Source organism: Amia ocellicauda, chromosome 18, assembly GCF_036373705.1.
Source record: "Amia ocellicauda isolate fAmiCal2 chromosome 18, fAmiCal2.hap1, whole genome shotgun sequence".
Taxonomy (NCBI): Eukaryota; Metazoa; Chordata; class Actinopteri; order Amiiformes; family Amiidae; genus Amia; species Amia ocellicauda.
This window is the reverse complement of record NC_089867.1, coordinates 9,227,128-9,244,185: the sequence shown is the minus strand read 5'-3', so window position 1 is coordinate 9,244,185 and position 17,058 is coordinate 9,227,128. Positions and strand designations below refer to the sequence as shown.

Genomic DNA, 17,058 nt, shown 5'->3' with positions numbered 1-17,058 from the left:
CAACTAATCTGCATGTATTAATGTCTGCATCTTTTCTACAGTGCACTTATCTTTGTTTGTTCCTATTTATCATATGGTGAAACCTTTCAAATAGCAGAAGTGCACATTTCACTTGGGTTTTTTGACTTCATTTTTTGCTTCACTTGCAATCAGTTAACAGTGTAAAATATGGATACAAAAAAAAGTATCTTTTACAACTCCGAATATGATTGCAAAAAACAAAGCACATCAAACAGGTATTCAGTCTTGAATCAATATTTTATTGGACAATTTGTGAAGCCTCCAATCTACAGCTGGTTGTTGTCTTTAAATGAGAGTATAAAAGAATCCTGCAAAAACACTGAACTGTTCTTGGGCTTGTGGTTATGGGGACAACCTGTCAAAATGAGCTGCTTTTTACATCTTGCAGGCCAGAGGGAAGAACTGGTTTCTGTCAAGTGGGGGATTCATAATGAACTTAATTATCCCACTTTTGAGTATTGTTTACCATGATTCATTTCTAGGGCTGTCCTCGAAGGGTCCTTCTGAACCCACGGGAGGATTGTGAAACCAAAATCACATTAAATGCCAAACATGACCAAATTGAAACATTGAGTCATTTAATGCCCATTCATTTCCCTTTTTATTAAATAATGACTTTTTGCATCTCCTGAAAGGCTGTTTGATCCCCTTTGTGCAGAAACACTCCTCAGACATTATTCTGTGCTGTTTAATGTCAAACCTGTTCCTGTCCATTTTAATTACAAACACCATGTGCTCGTCAAAATCGGAACAGTTCTCCCACTGAGTACGATGGTGCTTTAAGATAAAAACGTCCCTTGTAATGTAATGCTAAAAAGTATGTATCATGTTGTACCCCATTCTGGGCTGCTCCACCAATAACAAGTCCATCTAGGAGAGGAACCATTATACTCCATGATCGTCTCATTCCACTTACCTTCCACCACTTTTGATCCTAGCCAGGTAATACACATGGGCTGGCCCTATGTAGAGTAATTGTTAAGAATGAATAACAATAAACATAACATAGGAAAAGGAAGGATTTTTGCTTAAAAACAAGTTTAAAAGACTTTACAAGGATCATATTTCACAACTGCAAAGGGAGGGGCATCCAGATGAATGTGTAGAATGGCATACATTTCAAACATTCCCAATCCATTTCCCACTTCAAAAATAGAAATGAGCATTTAATTACAAAACAATCAGATTTACACCTTCCATCTCAGATTTCTGTACGATTTAATACCGAATGTCACAGCAGTACAGCCACTTTAATCCTTCTAAACTTATCGGACATACCAATGAAGTTCAAATTGTGAGGACTCTTGAGGCTGTGTGTGAAGATTAGATTAGAGTATTTTTGTTTTAAATTAAACACAGGAAGCAGGTACTACACAGGAAGGCAACAAGAACATAATGCAACAGAACATTTTAAAAAGAGAAGGCAACAAAAATAGCTCAAAAAGGAAATCGGATACTTTTTTACAAGACATCTTGCTCCACCCCATACATTTTCCACTGTAACCTGCATGTGATAACTACTTTGCACAAAATTATACAAATTTCTAATGGGCTGAAAGGGAGAAATATACAATTAGAAACCAGTACAGTTATGCATTTCACAACTAAGTCTCATCTCAGCGGCTACTGTCATTACTTTATTCCATCATTAGCTGTACTTTCGCATCAAAGATTCACGGTTTGCCTTGTTTTTATTTGAAATTTGTAAAACATACATTTCACTGACAGAACCCTTATTGTTTCCCAGAGGACTTGATTATTCTGCACTTAATGCACTGTCTCATGACTTAATTGAACTGTTGTAGCTAAATGGCAGAAAACGAAGGCTGTAAACATACATGGTCAAATAAAGAATGACTCACTCGAGGAATGCTAGCTTGTTGTTTCACCTTGACAGTCTTTTATGGATGGCAATACAGATCAATAAACAGTGCTGATTCGGCTGTATAGAAAGCAACAAAAGTACATTTTAGTAACCCTACATAAGGATACAACTGATCATACAGCTGCTTGTGTGAGAGGCAGAAAACCCAACAAAAACCAAACAAATGAAGACAGCCAGAAGTATGTTGCATATGTTTAATTTTAAAATAACTGATGGCAAAATAAAATATATTTACAGCACATATTGTGTAAACACTTATGGTTTCTGTACAAAGAAATATACATGCAAACGTAAAAATAATATTTCAAAATCAAAAAAACAAAGGAAAACAAAAAAATGATAAAACAAATACACTAAAAAATATATATATGTAAAATACAATGAGGTTGGAACGAAAACACATCCAGTCCGAGTCCCCGTATTTTTTCGGCTTCTGTACAGCTTTACAATAATGAATAAATAAGAGTACATTAAATGGGACTGTACAGATGAATCCACGGTCTTCTGTCTCTAGCAGAGTAAATGAACACTAGGTTATGTCTCTCAAGCTTTGGAGAAAACATAGCTCTTCTTTACGCTAAACTGGCACTTATAAATTCAGAATTAAATGATGGAAATACAACCGATTCAAAGTGGGTCTAATACCTACGTATTTTTGAAGCTGACAATTTTTACTTTAGCAGCTAAGATCTACAACGCACGTCCGGATTTCTGAAAGTGCACGTAGTTCTTTCCCAACCAGCTCAGACATGATTGGATTTTTTTTTTTTTTTAAACACACCAAGGACCTAAACCTAGGAATATCCCAGGTGATCAACTACATACAGACTAACTTCTCCAAGTCAAATAGCTTCTTCTTGTTATTACTATACATATTTATGTATCAATAATGCAACTTCAGTAAAAAAAAACAAAAAAAAAACCTTAACCTAACAAGAATACTAGTTTTATGGGCTGACTGCTCCCAGCATACCAAAAAAAAAAAAGGCTAAACTTGCAAACGAGGTGTATGTCAGAATCCCCAATACACAGAGGATGAAATGACAAACCAATGAAATGTCAAATCAGGTGTAATACTCACCCAACTTCTTACGAAAGAATAAATAAAGCTATGGTAAACATTTTGTAAACACCCCCTTTTTTACTTTCATTATGGTATTTATAACTTAAGTTAGTAAAATGTCAATTAAAAGAAAGGGAAAGCAACCGTTCCTGTAAAGCTCAGAGAACTTTGGTTTAACTATAAGTGACAACAGAATATAAAACAAAAAATCAGAGTGTAAGTGCCATGTAGACCCAAATCATTTCTAGCATCTGTAGAATGACTTGGAGCTGGGGGGGGGGTTAGGAAATAATACTGAACTAAGGGAAGAGTGTAAAGAAACACAAATAACAGTATAACTTGCAGTATCAAGTACGTGCTTTTCTATATATTTATTACAGGTACAACAGAGGTCTTCATAAATAGAGTTGCATAAAATGTTAAAGCCGCAACATTGCACATGATATGAATTAAAACAGAAAATACAATGAGTGCATTTACAGTATATCGTCTTCCACAACTGTCTGCAATCTGCTTGGCGTTCTTGCGGTGCCAGCGGAAAGGCCCTGTGCCAATTAAACCTTCCAACAGTTGGCATCCTTTGTTCCCACCTCGAGACCCTCTGTGACAAGCCAGCATTTTGAAATGAAAATGACTGAAGGCAGATACAGTCTATATACAAAGTAAGGCTTATATATTTTAATTCTGAGCAACACAAATTGTTCTAGTAAAAGCAAAAAATTAAAATCAAAGAAAAATCGTTTGAGGTTGGACTTGCAGCAGTTAAATCTGTATTGTTGCTTGTGGCATGATTTTGCATGGTTCCTTAGAATAAATACAAAGCGAGGCAAGCAAAAAGCTTTGATGACTGATTCGATTCAGAAATTGTTTTAGTGAAGCAGTCGCTGCATGTTAACGTGTAACTCAAGATTTTGGTCTCTAGTTTGTCCTAAGTAATAGAGAAATTACTAAGAGGTGAGTGTTGCGTTATTTTTGTTTTAAATACGTTCTTGAAAATGTTTTGGATAAAGACTTGTTCTCCACGTTGTTTTCTTTCCTATACATTTATTTTTCTTTTTAAAAAAAGGGATTTTCTTTAAAATTATGTAATTTTCTTCTATTCAATCGGAGCAACCTGAATTCAATACTGTCAAACAAAGGTTTGCTCTGTCTGGCTCAGGCAGAAATTTGTATCGTCCTCCACGCTAGTTTAGTTTGCATTGCTTTTCCAAAAAGTTCTGCATTGGGGCAGGCTTTTCTTGGCATGTGTTCTCCACACAAAGACAGGGCCTTGAATGTGGCGGTTTTCTTTTATCTTGATTGATTTATTTTTCTCAATTTATTTTGTCGTGAGAGCTCTAACCAGTCAGCAGCAAAGACTGGTTTCAATTGTCAGGTGAAAGAGAATGAGAGAATTTTTTTTCTTTTTTCCCCAGGCACAGGTTAAACCCTGGGCATGAGTCTACTTTGTAGGAAGTTTTTAATGCTACCAATGGGTCGAACGTCGTTCTGGTGTTTCCGCCGGTCGATGAAGGAAATGAGTCGGGACGTGTCGATGCACTCGGTGCTGCGCGGGCCCCCGGGCTGCAGCCACGGCTCCTGCAGGCAGACTGCGGCCGGGGGGCGCTTGGCGGGGTCGCCCTGCAGTAAGAAGCACATGAAATCTTTGGCCGCCTGGCTGACGCCTTGGAAGTAGTCGTCGGGGAAGCTGAAGTCCAAACGGCAAATGTTCAGGCAGGTCTCCTCCACGCTCTCGTCCAAGAAAGGGGAGGCCCCGCTCAGGATGACGTAGGTCAGCACACCCACACTCCAGGTGTCTGACGACAGGGACACGGGGTTGCCCAGGATCAGCTCGGGCGCGGCGAACTCCGGACTCCCCAGCAAGGGGTGGATGTAGTAGGTGCTGTTCATCTGGACCGCGTCTCCGAAATCCGTAAGTCTCACAGTCGGCTGGGCTGAAGTCTGGTCTACCAAGACGTTTTCAGGCTTGGAAAAGGAAAAATCAATGAAATACAAAAAAAGTCAGATTTGTGAGGGTTCTATAATATAATATTCAATTTAAATAGTAAAAACAGCTGGTTTTATTCCTCATATGCTGATCATTTTAAACAACTAAATAGATGCCATTAAAATATTATATAAATATTAAAATCTATAAAAACGTAACATCGCAATTATAAGTCAGTACTCACCTTTAAGTCCAAATGAGCGATTCTGCAATTGTGCAGGTAATGTAAAGCTTCTAGGATCTCCCGCAGGTACATGGTCACCTTCTCTTCCGTGAGATTACCCCAACTAACGATGTAGTCTAAGAGACGGCCTTGGTCTGCCCTGATATGAAGAAACAAAAAGCAGAAACGAATGATAAACTGAACAAATTTCACAGATGAAGTTCATGTTCTCAAGATCTTAGATGTTTCTGTAAATTTGGCCAAGATAAATTAGTCAAAGACCTGGTTTAATTGACCATACTCCTCAGTATGGAAGACTCATGATGGTCACAGGAATAAGATTACAGTTAGAGGCTGATAGTGAAAATCAAACCACAGTTCCCGTCACTTCCGCACTTCTTCACACGCCAACAATGCGACAACCTGCTTAAAGACCAGGAAGAGCTGCAGTTTGAGAGAAATCTTGTGGTACTATACACAAGACAAAGATCAAACCCAAAAAAGGAGTTACACCTACATTTCTAGGACTAGTATGTAGCTGGTTGACGTTTCGAAGGTGTCCAGAAGAGCGATGAGATGCGGGTGCTGCAAGTGCTGGAGAACGCTAAGTTCGTGGGTCACCTGGTCCCTCTTCATCAGCTTCTTGTTGACGAACTTGGCAGCCACCGTTCGTTTGGAGCCCCTCTGGTCACACCTCTTTACCACTGAGAATCTGCCCCTGGAGGTAGACATTTAATCATTGAATAATAATAATAATATTATGACCACCTGCCTAATATTGTGTAGGTCCCCCTTTTGCCGCCAAAACAGCCCTGATCCATCGATGCATGGACTCCACTGTGTCCAGCACTGTGTGCTGTGGTATCTGGCACCAAGACGTTAGCAGCAGATCCTTTAAGTCCTGTAAGTTGCGAGGTGGGGCCTCCATGGATCGGACTTGTTTGTCCGGCACATCCTACAGATGCTCGATTGGATTGAGATCTGGGGAATTTGGAGGCCAAGTCAACACCTTGAACTCGTGATTCATCAGACCAGGCCACCTTCTTCCATTGCTCCGTGGTCCAGTTCTGATGCTCACGTGCCCATTGTAGGTACTTTCGGCAGTGGACAGGGGTCAGCATGGGCACCCTGACTGGTCTGCGGCTACGCAGCCCCATACGCAACAAACTGCGATGCACTGTGTGTTCTGACACCTTTCTATCAGATCCAGCATTCACTTTTTCAGCAATTTGAGCTACAGTAGCTCGTCTGTTGGATCGGACCACACGGGCCAGCCTTCACTCCCCACGTGCATTAATGAGCCTTGGCCGCCCATGACCCTGTCGTCGGTTCACCGCTTTTCTTTCCTTGGACCACTTTTGATAGGTACTGACCACTGCAGACCGGGAACACCCCACAAGAGCTGCAGTTTTGGAGATGCTCTGACCCAGTCGCCTAGCCATCACAATTTGGCCCTTGTCAAAGTCGCTCAGATCCTTACGTTTGCCCATTTTTCCTGCTTCTAACACATCAACTTTGAGGACAAAATGTTCACTTGCTGCCCAATATATCCCACCCAGTGACAGGTGCCATGATAACGAGATCATCAGTGTTATTCACTTCACCTGTCAGTGGTCATAATGTTATAGCTGATCGGTGTACATACACACATATATCAGCATCAGCACATGTGTTTGAGTTTTTAACACATTACATGCTTTAAATGTAATCAGTGGAGAAATGTTCTACTGTGTGATTTCCCAGTGATATTCTGATGAAGGAATATTTACCTGCCCAATTCTGCAACCTCACTGTAAACAGAGTCAAAGTTATCCTTCCAGATTACCCTGAGCCCATCATTGGAAGGTCCTGGAAAACAAGATCAAAATTATGCCTCAGCAAAAATGGGAACAATATGATCACTTCAGAAAGTTAGAGAAATTAATCAGATCTGTTAATAGTTGTGTATTCATGGATTTATAAAATGTACTTAAGATAGCGATATTAAAGAAACGTCCCCTAGAGGGAGCTGTGATCCCATATATTGCTAAAAGCAATGCAGGTTACAAATATTACCAGAGATCGTATACCTGCTGCATACACCTCTGCCAAGCACATGATCTGTGGGCAACTAGTGACATGTGCTACTACTACCTAGAATATTCCAGTTGCTAGGCAGGGGTTTGAGAGCAGACGGTAGCCTACACCAATCTGAATCTTTTCATTTTATAACCCCAGTAACATAAGGCAAGCCTGCCAATCACAGCCAACCTGCGCAGGCAAAAAACTCGGGAGTGTATTTTAAATAATGTAGCTGCATTAAGAATGCAGTGTCAATCTGAGACCTGAGGTGCTCTCGGACATCATTTACCACGGCTGCATGGCGCTCCTCAAACCTGAAACACTTAAGTGGCTTTGAACAATCCTGAGAGCTTTTTTTTTCTTTTTCTTTAAAGGCTTATGCTTCAGGTTTGCCAGAGGGAAGAACACTAACCCAGTACTCGGAGGCTGGCAGAGGATGAGACTGTGCCCACGTCGTTCACGGCTACGCAGGTATACGTGCCGTCGTCTTCCGCGGACGCACCCACAATCCTGAGGGTCGCCTCTCCAGAGTCACTGCAGTGCCAGGACAGAGGACAGAGGCAGCATAGTGTGAGTTTGGGGCGACTGAGTACCCAGGAACAAAATCTTATTGACTTGCACGCTTTGGGAAGATATCATGAATACGGACTTTTTGTATTTGAATGTGTGTTGGTAAAATCTTGCAGTTTCATAAACATGTCCATGTCTTTTTTTTTTTCTTCAAGGGGAGCTGCTGAAATTAATATGCTTTTCATATTGTTCCATGTTCACATGTTTCAAAGTTAATGCATGCAGAAGGTTTCAGAGCCCTACAGAAGTACGAGTCATTTGCGAGCTTAAATACATGCGATCCCAGAGACATCAATATAAACATCCTGTGTGAAAAGCAGACATTTGGAGCTCACGATGTACCTGTAGGCAATGCTGAAGTGCCCATCATTGCTCAGAGTGTTCTGTTCGGGTCCTTTCCATGTCACAGTTGCTTTAGGTCGACCGCAGACTTTACACCTGAGGGTGACACTTTCTCCACTCTCACACGTCACGTCGCTCAGGGGTATTATCAGCTCAGGAGGAACTGCGAGGGCAAAACCACCAATTATGTAAGCGAGTGTTATGAACTCGAGCACAGTCATCTGTTATAAGCTTCAAAGCCGGATTCGTTTTTATAGATAAAAGCTGTTACCCAAGCAAACACGAGCGAGGTATTTACAACTAATTGGTCTCCTTATATCCCAGAGGAGACGCTGAGGTAGACAGACCTCAGCTCATTAGATGAAACACTAGTTCTTCATGCCTTTAAAATATCACATTCATAATGTTATTCATTTATTTTGTTTACCATTTATCCCATAACAAAATTACTGGATGCTCTAATGTTTAATTCACTCCATTGCTGTACCTATCATCTATCATTCTTCTCCCTGACTCCAACTTCCAAAGGCCCACAAGCATGCAGATAAGCAATGTTTTTGAACCAAGCCAAGCCTCCCATTTCCCATGGCAAACAACTTAAAAGGGTTTTAACAACAGGTACAGCATAGGGCACGGTTGATCATGTTTCAATGCATTGTTTTTTTTTTTTAAGCCTTACATTTATTTAATATAAAAATAAAACTTACCGTCATAAATGTAGTTGGGGTTTAGAAGCTGAAAATAAAAGCAGAACATTATTATACTGCAGCAGAAAATAAAGTAATGTAAAGTTCAAATGATTAAAAATGCGGAGCTATATAGCTAGACAAATAGAAACAAAACAACGCCAGAATAATATCTTTGTTCTAGCGCATCAGGGTGCGATTGAATGACATACCTTTACAGAAACTTTATTTGCCAATCCTTCTCTGGACTTTCGGTAGCCATTTTCTAGCTTGCCTTCCTTTTTGCCGTCCTTGTCTCTCTTTTCAGACTTCTTTCGGATGCGGAGTGCTGTGTGCCAAGATGACGACTTCCTAATGAGTCAAGGGAGGATGACAGCCGAGATCAACAGAGGGATTGAACTTTTCTCCCTTTTCTCCTTAATTCACCCTAAGCATTTGTGATGCAACGTATGATACCAGAATATGCTTTATAAAGAGATAATGTGATCAAATTCAATACTAACCCCTGCAGTGCATCATCAATATAAGTATTCCAGAGGACTGTTGGCCATATTGACCTTCCAGTTTTACTTCGATACTCAGGTTACACAAATACACCATCAAAATCAACTATCAACTAAATATTAATTTCTGGTGGGAGGACTTACTTAATGGTTCCTTCGGGGATGTCGGGGATGACTGCGGATGTGTGCCCCAGCACGTAGCCGGGGATCCAGCCCTCGGCGGCAGGACACTGCTCATTGGCTGCGCGGAACACCAGAAACATGTTTTGTTGGTTGCTGGCCAAAATCTGGACCACCTCTCCCTGGTAGACGGTTATCTCATCCTCCTTCACCGCCATGTAGTCTTGCGTCACTAGCATGGTGGAGATGTTGCTGCTGCTGCTGCTTTCACTCTGTGCGGCGCATGGAGGGAGAGGGAAGGGAGAAAAAGGGCAGTTGAGAATCATGGCAGGCAGTGGTAAACTGCAATCGGCCTCCAGACAGGCCCAGCAAACAGGCTACGTGAAGAATAAGCAACACTGAGATCTGAACCACATGCTTAACTGCAAATAGCAAGTACAACATCTGTATCAGCTTATGTCACCGGTCAAAATCTTTTCAAATTCCTTTGACTATTAGGTTGTTTTTTTCTCGCATACAATGGAAAATCTAACTGCTCTTGTACAAAATGAAGATTTATCACTGGTAAAATCTTTTTTTTTTTAATATGTGCATCACATTAATCAAGAACTGTGTATGCAGAGGAAAATATATACAAAACTGTAACCAGGAAGCAAGTATGATTATATTATTAAGAACCCATTATCTGCTTAGTTGTGGAACTTTATAGATTATTATTTGTAGATACTGGCGTACCTCTGTGTTTGGTCTTTCACGTAGAAAAAACTAATATGTCTAAAGCAGTATTGACAACAAAAAACAAAAATGAACATGTATGATAATCTTGGAGAGAGAAAAGAGGAACTAGTGGGATTTGTTTGCATTTCCATGAGACACGTTAGGGTGGCAAATGCAAGAGAGGACTTTTCTTTTCCCCACCACAGTTAGCAGACTGCAGATCAGTATCATATGTAATGACCTATTCACCTTTCAGAAGAATACAAATAAAGTATACCATCTGTTTTGGAAAGAAAAAAAAAAAAAAGCAGTAGTACTGAGAAACTTTCAATCCTACAGAAAACATTTTCATTAGAGAAAACTCTGAAAATACCACCCCCACATCCACCCTGGCTCCAGAATGATATCCATTTGATTTGAAGGAACAAAAAAGGAAAAAATCTACTCTAAGAACCAGTTAGTATTAGTTAGTCTGTTATTGTTTGTCAGAAGAGAAGAAGTGACAGAAGTGAGTTAAAACAGGTGTAAGGAGCCATCTGCCTCACGTTTAAGCAGAAAAGCACAGTTTTGGAGGAAACCACCAAAGCAGTTAAGTTAGTAGCATAGTTGAGTGATGGTCGCTGTAAGTTTAGCCCGGCGCAGTTAGTAGAAGTTAAGTAATCAAGTGGAAAGTCTGAATGCTTCACCACAGGCAGCAGTCAAACCGTTTAGTGTTGGTTTTGTTGTATGCTTGTTGTTTTTCAGAGAGCAGAGAAGCAGCTGAAGAGCCAGCGAGGAGTTAGTACGCACAGTGATGGCGACACGCAGAAAGGAAGGCTCGAGAGCGGCCTGCAGGAGAGGCCGACGTCACTCTTACCCCGTTGCTCTGGGTCGAGTGCACCGACTGCTCGCTGGCCGAGGAGCAGGTGCTCATGCGGTCCGCGTCTTTGCTGTGGGTGGAGTGACGGTGCGTCTGACGCCCGAGAGAGTCCGTCTCGCTGGGGAAGGTGAAGGAGCCAGGACGGCTGGCGGGGGAGGCTGGGATGGAGCTCCAGAAAGAAGGGCCCTTTTGCACGGGGCTGCCTGGGATGAAAGTCTCCTTGCCAAAAGGTGGCGGGGGAAGAAGCGGAGAGCCCAGAGGGGAGATGGTTCCCGGGCGGGGTTTAACCAGAGTCAAGGGGCCTACAGTGGCCCTGGGAGTAGGGGCCAATGTCTCTTCCACACTCCCTTGGAGTTCCTTTAAACTCCCTTCCGCCGAACTGGACTGCTTGCTGCTGCGAGGGCTTTCCAGAACCTTCATCTTTGGGATCTCTTTCTCTGTGTCCTTGTCCCCTGCCTCAGCCAGAGCAGAGGAGCTGTTGGAGCTAGCTGGCATCAGGGTATGGGTGCGAGCAGACGTACCTGACATCTTGTCCGGGCCTTCTGGGGCAGAAGCTCCAGAGACCAGCACTGGGGAGTGGTGTCTGACGGGCTGTGGGATGCGGGAGGGCCTGGGCCGGCCCCCCAGGGCACTGCCACCCGGCACCACGCCCATGCTGCTGCAGCTGCTGCTGGCCACACTGCCGCCACTGTTGCTGGGCCCGCCGGCGCCCACGTGGTTCCGCTGATACTCAATGGGAGAGGTCAAGGCTGAGGCAGGGAGGAAAGCAGAGGACGTGTCTGTATGGTGGGAGTATCAATTGCATTAGAAGGTTCATAATTGCAGAGTGGGTTTGAATGTGATTTAATAAACAAAAAAAACAGTCTATACATTTTCAAAATATAAGTAAAAGCCCAAGGAGCTTTAAGTATATCAGCAATTTATCACAGATGCATCTGTGCATGTCACTAGGATGATAAACAAGGAAACCCTTTGTGTTTGAAAATAAATAAAGGAAAAAAAGATGAAAGATTGTCTGCACATTTACCATTTAAGAAATTTCGCTGGTTTTCCAAGATTTGGTTGATTTCGTGGATCCACACCTGCCGCACGCCGGGGTTGGCCGAGTGCAGGATGAAGGTCTCGGTGCTGCTGTTGGCTGACCTGGAGGTGAGTGCAAATTTACAGGGATCCCCGTCGACGTTGTCCTCCAGCCCCAGACAGCTGACCTGCAACAGAGATTAAATGAGATGTAAACACGGCACCATTAAGCATTGATTCAAGTGAGTAGAAACAGTGCAGTCCATTAATCCTGTTCTTGTACAGCTGGTTCTTATCTCAAGCCTTGGAGGGAGACATCACGTATCTCTCCAGACATCTGAAACACTGCGCTACATAAAACAGGAACTAGACCAACGAACATCAGATTCTAGAACCTGTTATGCAAATTTTTCATATTTTTCCCCTCTCGGCCAGATAGGCTTCCCGCAAATCCAGGTTGCCTTCCATAAACCAGCTATTAGATGAATGGAAGCCTAACGTATTGTGGAAATACCTTTACGCTGTTTTTAAACAGATAGCCCGGCATGGAGTAGCCTTTCTTTCTGTCGAGCGGCTCGCTGAAAATGATGATCTGTTCGAAGAGGAAAACCCGCCTCTCCTTCAAGCGCCCCAGGAGCCCAGTGTCCGGATCAGAAACCAAAAAAGTGTCCTGAAGGAGCAACCGGCCCTGGGCTACAATCTTCCCCTGCAGACAGGACCACAAGAGGGAGACAATTTAACCAAGCACAAGGCCAAGGCTTTTAGGGATGAAAGGCATCAAATAATAAAAACCCTTCAGAGATGGAGGAAAAGATTAGCACAGAGATCATTACTGGTTGGGAACAATAAACTCATAAATGTTGGTCGTATTGGTTTATTCTTGGATACATAACATGTTTTATCTGGATTCGATGTGATCTGGGAATGATGTGCTTTTTATATGTTTGCAAATAGACACCTTGTTTTACGGTCATAAAATGTTTATGAAAGAAGAAAAATATTTTAGCAATAAACCTGAAAACACAAAAATGAGGGCAATATCTGAACAATTTGTGCCATTAAATTGAGCAACTTAGTTCTATTTGATGACATCCTAAAAATATCTAGATTACACTTAACTGTATTGTGTTTTCATATTTAGAACATTGTTTTATAATGGCTGTCCCATTAGTATTATAGCACCTCTATTCCTCTGTTCATTATCCCAGAAGCCTCAAATTAATGTATTCCTTTTTTCTATCCTTTTTAATATATATTTTTTAAATCATTTTTTTATTTAAATAAACTTACATCAAATCCTTGGAGCCTCCCCACATTCATCATATCGTTGCATCTTTTTGGTACAATACACATGACCTCCACTGCTTTCTGCAATGCAAAAACAATCACAGTTATACAAATAAATGCTAAAGGGATATTTAGCATGCATTGACAATGAGGAGAAAAACAACCAGCCTAAATGGAATTATTACCAGTGTAAAATGTTGCATTTATTTTGCGATATCCAATACAGGAACTATATTAGTACACAATTATTCTCCTAACATGGATTAAAAGGTCTTCAGAGAGAAATTGATACAGCTGTTAGATAAAGTCGAGTTTTTAACAGTCGGCCCTTAAACACAGTCAATATTCCTATTAACTGTGAGGAATCCATTGGTGTCGGTGATATCAAAGGTTTATGTGACAGATGGCTATCGGTTGGGAAATGCACTTCTGTATGCTTCTCCTTTAAAATAATACATTAAAAGCTTAACAAGGGAACATGAAGGTCACCATAGTGATATAAATGCATACCTCCAGCTCTACAGAATCTATGCCAACCTTTTTGGAATATTTGAGGAAATCCTGTGGAAGACAAAATAAACGCATATAAATCATCACTGACAGCGTTCAGTTTTAAGTCATTTAAATTTACAACTGAATACATTTAGGATAGGAGTCTTAAATAAGGTTAATACTGAGTTTATTACTCACCTTTAACAGGAGCTGGTATTTCATAATTCTTTGTACTGGCTTTATTAATAAATCTGTGATTTGTAATCTGTGTCCGAGACGCTGCTTGAGGTCCTAAAAAATAACAGAAAAAGAAAGTTATACTTGCAAGTCCACGTCTTCTATAATACTTACGACATAACACTTCAAAGTGAAAACGTGAAAGTCTCTTAAACTAACCTCAAAATACGTATCGATGTATTCAGAGACTATGTGCTCTGATTTGGGTTTGTTTTGGCAGTACACAATGTACATGTGCAATCTCCGTTCCTGTAAATGAAATACGACATGGTTTATAGATGAGACAGATTTGAAATGTTCATTACAACAATGAACCAGTGTTAAAACCTGCAGAAAGGAAGACAAAACTAGTGTACTTGCATGTTACTCGTTCAAAATTGATCTTAGACTACCTATTGAGAACTAAAATCACAAAATATAAACATTTAAAGTTATTTTCACTAGAACTGTTAAAGCATCAGTGTTAATGTTTAAATATAGTTCTACCATCCCAAGGTGGTAATTACTTACATTTTTGACAAACAGGGAAGCCAGTTTATCAGGGTCTTCAAGGCACTTCTCTAATTCTCCGAGAAAGAAGCTGCAATCAAGCAAACCCATGATTTCAGGAGACTAATTAGCGTTATAAGAAACTGAAGCATATAAAGGGTACGTGGAGTGGACAATATTTTGTAACAGCACTTTGGTAACAATGCTGGATATGGAGAACTATACAAACATGTAAGGCCATCTGTGGCTGTCAGAAGATCATACAATAAACAGTCCATGTGATTTCAACGAGAGCAATTGCAACAGAAGGCTAGTGCAAAACTTGTCATTTTTTACCATTCAAAAAAAAAAAAAAATATATATATATATATATATATAAAGCGGTCAATAAGGTCTTGGACTTGATTCAGACTAATGGCAATCATTTCTTTTTTTTTTTTTTTAAGTAAAGACAGTCATGCTGATGACTACGGTTGCCCTCTCTTCCTATAGGATAATAAAGCCCTGGATGTCAAATGGAGACTGAAGGAAGAGACGTAACTGAACAAATTACACTCAGATGGTATCTTACGTACGCAAATCATATACTTACTCTTTGTGCCAGTCGTAAATCTGGTGGATGTTTCCGAACACAATCTTATCTTTTCCCTTCATATCATCAGGCACTCCGTCCTCCTTCATTTTGTTCATGTAGCCCTAGAAGAAATCAAGCCCGTTTTTAAGCTGTGAGAGGAGACTGATCACAAATATATAGTGAGTGAGGCCATGAAAGCACAATTTTCATTTAACATCTGGGTCTGCATTCATAAATTACTGGGTCTGCTTTCATACATATGCCAGGGCTGGAAAAAGCAAAGGGAACCCTCAAACATAAATTAGGAAGAACATTTTATGGGCTCTTGTGCAGAACTAATGGTATACTCACCTCTACTACATAGCCCAGGTCTCTTACATAGTCCCTTTCAGTGTCTACAAGCTCCTGTAACACGTAACTAATGCAAGAGAGGGAGAAAAGAAAACATTAAAATCCTTGGTTATATTTCCACATCAAAAATGTGATTGATCGATTGCAGTGAGTGCCTTTAGTTTCTTCAGTAGTAAGAAGTGGTCTATGTGGATTCTTAAAATGCCAATTAGTTCCCGTCGGAAAAGGCGATACAAATTCCCAAATACACCAATACTTTGCTGTATGTCGTTTTCCGCGTCGGCGGCCACTAATTTAAGATGTGAGAAGAGAAGGATTGGCCGGCGTCGTACTCAGTAGGACAGTTTCCAATTGAGCCACGAGATACTCACTGTCGCCGCTTTACGAAGCTGGACTTGCGCTCCTCCATCTCGTCAATGGGCGAGGAGGAGGACAGGAGCGAGTTGTCTGAGGGGTTGAAGGAGGGGCTGCTGCTGTCCCCCTGCTCAACAGAGAGGGAGCTGGGCCGGTCCTCAAGGGCCTACAGAACCAAAAACAGGAGCCAGGCATCAGTCACCAAAGTCGAGCTGGATTCTCACTATCTGGTACAGAGACCAATGGATTACTCAAAGCGCTAACTATTTATTTAAAATTTACTTTATTTCTGGGCTGAACTGTAAATGTGCTCAACGGTTAAAGTAATTAAATTCAACTTGAAAAGACATCCTCATTTTAAATCATATAATAAATCATACAGGTCGTCACTTGAAAGTAACCAGTATCACACATACTCTCATATTGGGCATGTGCAATTATTCTTGGGAAGCAATGAAAACAACAAGTAGATTTGACTGTCAAACATGGCTCGCTTCCAGGGTAACAGGTGGTGGGCTTAATCACAGACCAGCACAGATGAACAGTGGGTTTAAACCAAAGAACATCAACACAGAACTTTAAGACACCAGCAAACATTAATGCTTGTGCATGTATGTGTGCGAGTGTGAACGACAATTCAAAATGAACCGGAAAGCTGTGGGGGCGATGCGGTGCTTTAGTCATCCTGAGAAATGACACCTTATGCTTGCCAAAAGACCCCCACAAAGATTAAACCAGATAGCAGCTGTTCTCTTACCATCTTGCTCTTGACGAGCTCCTCTATGGCGCTGACGAGCTCAGCAGCACTTGGGGTCTCTGAGCTAGAAGGGCGCACAGAGAGCCGAGAGGAAGTCTTCATGAAGGGAAGGGAAAGAAGAAGAGCCACGATTAAAATCAGCCATGTGCACAGTCAATATCAACCCCTGGTTTGATAACACTTTCTAGCCACAGGAGTGCTGAGAAAGGACTCTAAGCAAAGTGAGCTGGGGGAAAAAAAAAATGTGACAGACCATGACTGCACTGGTACAGCTCCCAGTCACACAGATTAATATGAGAAGGGACTGGGAAGGCAGTAACACTCAGAAAAGCTTTCCAGAAACCTCAAAAAGTCACAAGAAAAAAGAAATCTTTCCTTTTGAAGCTAAAGACACTGACCATAGTACCTCTTGGAAGAACATGTATCACTCAAACGTATTTCTAGGTAAAATCTTAAAACTAGAAGCACCTTGTTCCAAATTCTTCTTCAGCACATACACTGTATAGCTTCAATACTGTCA

General features: G+C 41.2%; 1 protein-coding gene across 9 annotated transcripts in view; it reads right to left on the bottom strand.

Annotated features, from left to right (window-relative positions):
- Window positions 1-2,086: 2,086 nt before the first annotated feature.
- triob (trio Rho guanine nucleotide exchange factor b) overlaps window positions 2,087-17,058 on the bottom strand; it is a 148,360-nt gene continuing 133,388 nt past the window's right edge. For 6 of the 9 annotated variants that reach the window (XM_066690422.1, XM_066690426.1, XM_066690424.1 and 3 more), the window contains 21 exons: window positions 16,539-16,634; window positions 15,799-15,947; window positions 15,428-15,494; window positions 15,095-15,198; window positions 14,524-14,593; window positions 14,173-14,262; window positions 13,975-14,067; window positions 13,795-13,845; window positions 13,288-13,365; window positions 12,512-12,703; window positions 12,005-12,185; window positions 10,975-11,756; window positions 9,426-9,673; window positions 8,991-9,129; window positions 8,800-8,827; window positions 8,093-8,255; window positions 7,593-7,714; window positions 6,889-6,967; window positions 5,637-5,837; window positions 5,141-5,279; window positions 2,087-4,934 (listed from right to left, as the gene is read on the bottom strand). In XM_066690422.1, coding sequence (XP_066546519.1) covers window positions 4,392-4,934; window positions 5,141-5,279; window positions 5,637-5,837; window positions 6,889-6,967; window positions 7,593-7,714; window positions 8,093-8,255; window positions 8,800-8,827; window positions 8,991-9,129; window positions 9,426-9,673; window positions 10,975-11,756; window positions 12,005-12,185; window positions 12,512-12,703; window positions 13,288-13,365; window positions 13,795-13,845; window positions 13,975-14,067; window positions 14,173-14,262; window positions 14,524-14,593; window positions 15,095-15,198; window positions 15,428-15,494; window positions 15,799-15,947; window positions 16,539-16,634 — 3,615 coding nt within the window. In that variant the 3' untranslated portion in view covers window positions 2,087-4,391. The remainder of the gene's footprint in view (window positions 4,935-5,140; window positions 5,280-5,636; window positions 5,838-6,888; window positions 6,968-7,592; window positions 7,715-8,092; window positions 8,256-8,799; window positions 8,828-8,990; window positions 9,130-9,425; window positions 9,674-10,974; window positions 11,757-12,004; window positions 12,186-12,511; window positions 12,704-13,287; window positions 13,366-13,794; window positions 13,846-13,974; window positions 14,068-14,172; window positions 14,263-14,523; window positions 14,594-15,094; window positions 15,199-15,427; window positions 15,495-15,798; window positions 15,948-16,538; window positions 16,635-17,058) is intronic. The other 3 variants (XM_066690427.1, XM_066690429.1, XM_066690430.1) reach the window with 1 other exon arrangement.